At 46.5% G+C, this 2,004-nt stretch overlaps 1 protein-coding gene across 1 annotated transcript; it reads left to right on the top strand.

Moving 5' to 3' along the window:
- LOC109676542 (coiled-coil domain-containing protein 121) lies at positions 1–1,299 on the top strand. The gene has a single exon (XM_020152911.2). It carries the CDS (start codon positions 1–3, stop codon positions 1,297–1,299), a length of 1,299 nt encoding a protein of 432 aa, XP_020008500.2.
- Positions 1,300–2,004: the final 705 nt, after the last annotated feature.

The following is a 2,004-nucleotide window of genomic DNA, read 5'->3' as shown; positions in this document are numbered from 1 at the left end:
ATGGGGTCCCACGGGCAGGGCTCCCGCACCTCCCTAAGCAGGTCAGAGAGTCTCACTAATAACTCTGAAAGGGTGAGGACCAGAGTTGCTGAACAACCAACTAAGGTCACCCAGGCGATTAGACCGCGCAGGGCTACCGTGACCTTGTGCGACCTCCGCACAAGGAGGTCTACAGAACCGCATTCTCTACGGGTTGGAGAAACATCGACAGCTGCGCCCAAGGTCCAGATGGTCCGGGAGTGGCTGACCCCCTCCACCAGTGCTCGCTCCTCGGCGCTGACCCTTCGCCAGCTCCAGGGTGGTCCTAGAGAGCTCTGGAATCCCAAGAGCCCCGCGGCCCAGAGCCCCAGAGGTCCCTCCCCACGGTCACCCTATCTCACTATTTTAAATGACTATTTCAAGCCTGAGAAGCTGACAAAGAAGGAGAACAGAGTAAAGGGAAGGACAATAGTGGCACTGAAGGAGCTGACCAAGGAGAGGAAAGAAGCCCTGTCCAGGCAGAAACTCCTGCTCCATGAGTACAGGCAGCTGCACGACGAAAAGGACCAAGTCCAGGCTGAGAACAAGGCCTTTGTGGCATACCTGGACGAAAAGAATGGGCAATGCAGAAGGAAACACGAGGAGCTGTGGATGGATTATTTCCGACAATGTAGGGACATAGAACAACAGAGACAAGCATTAACCTCCAGATTAAACCAACGAAATGCTGACCTCAAAGCTCAGCTCTTGCAGGGCAGGAAGACCCAGTCAGATATAAAGCGTCAGTTGAGGGCAGTGAAGGACATTTGGCTAATAAAGGAAAACCAGGATATGAAAATAGAGACCTTACGGAAGGAGAAAGAGAAAGTCCTGTTTGAGACAGCCATCAAGGACCAGGACGCACACTTCTACTTTCTGCGAGAGAAGAAACTCCTGGAGAAACAACTGAATGAACTAGAACTGATGGAGTTGGGAGAGAGCCAAACAAGGGAGCTGAGGAAGAAGGCCAAAGCCTTGGAGTTGACAGCCAAGAAAGCTCATGTGGAGTTCTGTCGTGGCATCAACAAGGAGAGCCATGAGCTACGGGAGGAATTACACCAGCTAACCCAGGAATACAAGAAGGTGGAAGCTACAAGGACCCGGTTGGAAAGGCAGAAGCAGCAACTGAAGGAGGAACAGTGGTATCAAGAAGCCTTAATCAAGGGGAGGCAACGACTGCAGGCACTGCGTGAGCATCCTCCAGCCCCCAAAGAACAGGTTGCTGCAAAGGTCACACAAAGTCGTCCTTTCCGCCCCCAAACAAAAATAAATACAAAGTAATTCCTGTAATCACTGATGAATTAAAAACGGGAGCAAATAATGCTGAATGTTAAGTAAACCTGTGAAGATGACCTTTGGATTTCAGGCTACTCCCAGAGGATAATTCATCATGAAGAATGGAGTTGGTGGTGTTTCTCCATGGAGGAATACTGTGCAGATGTAGGGTCATGCTCCTGGATTGGGTAGGGTTCACCTGCTAGTGAATCACTGCTTTAGCCTGGGTCCGTTATGCATGTCAAAAATTCAACTACCCCAAAGGTTATAATAATTAAAATTGTATTTTTAAAGTTCCAAACTGGAAAAAATTTGTAAAAGAGTTCTATACCATCCCTTTTAACAGCATTCAAAATTCCAAAATGACAAGTAAAATTATCTAATTATAGCGTACCCTTTAGTTTTAGGTCCCTGAGACACCTACTTTTGTACAAAGATCCTCTGTAATTAGCATATTCTATGTATTTATGCTGATTATTTAGAACTAGGATTGTATTTTAAATTGGTCTAGACTTTTATTTGGAGGAGTGTATTTTTCCCATTTGTGACAGACTGAGGCTAGAATGGTCATTTGTTGGACTATTGGCCCTATCTTCCTAATGCGCCCATGTGGGAAAGTATTGTCAGCTTTGTGTTTTCAGGAATTGTCAGCAATGTAAAACTTGAAGATGACTTACCAGACTACTCAGTCTTATTTATATTTAAAGTGAC

This window comes from Castor canadensis, chromosome 14, assembly GCF_047511655.1.
Source record: "Castor canadensis chromosome 14, mCasCan1.hap1v2, whole genome shotgun sequence".
Classification (NCBI taxonomy): domain Eukaryota; kingdom Metazoa; phylum Chordata; class Mammalia; order Rodentia; family Castoridae; genus Castor; species Castor canadensis.
Note: the sequence above shows the minus strand (reverse complement) of the source record. Positions and strands in the feature narration are given on the sequence as shown.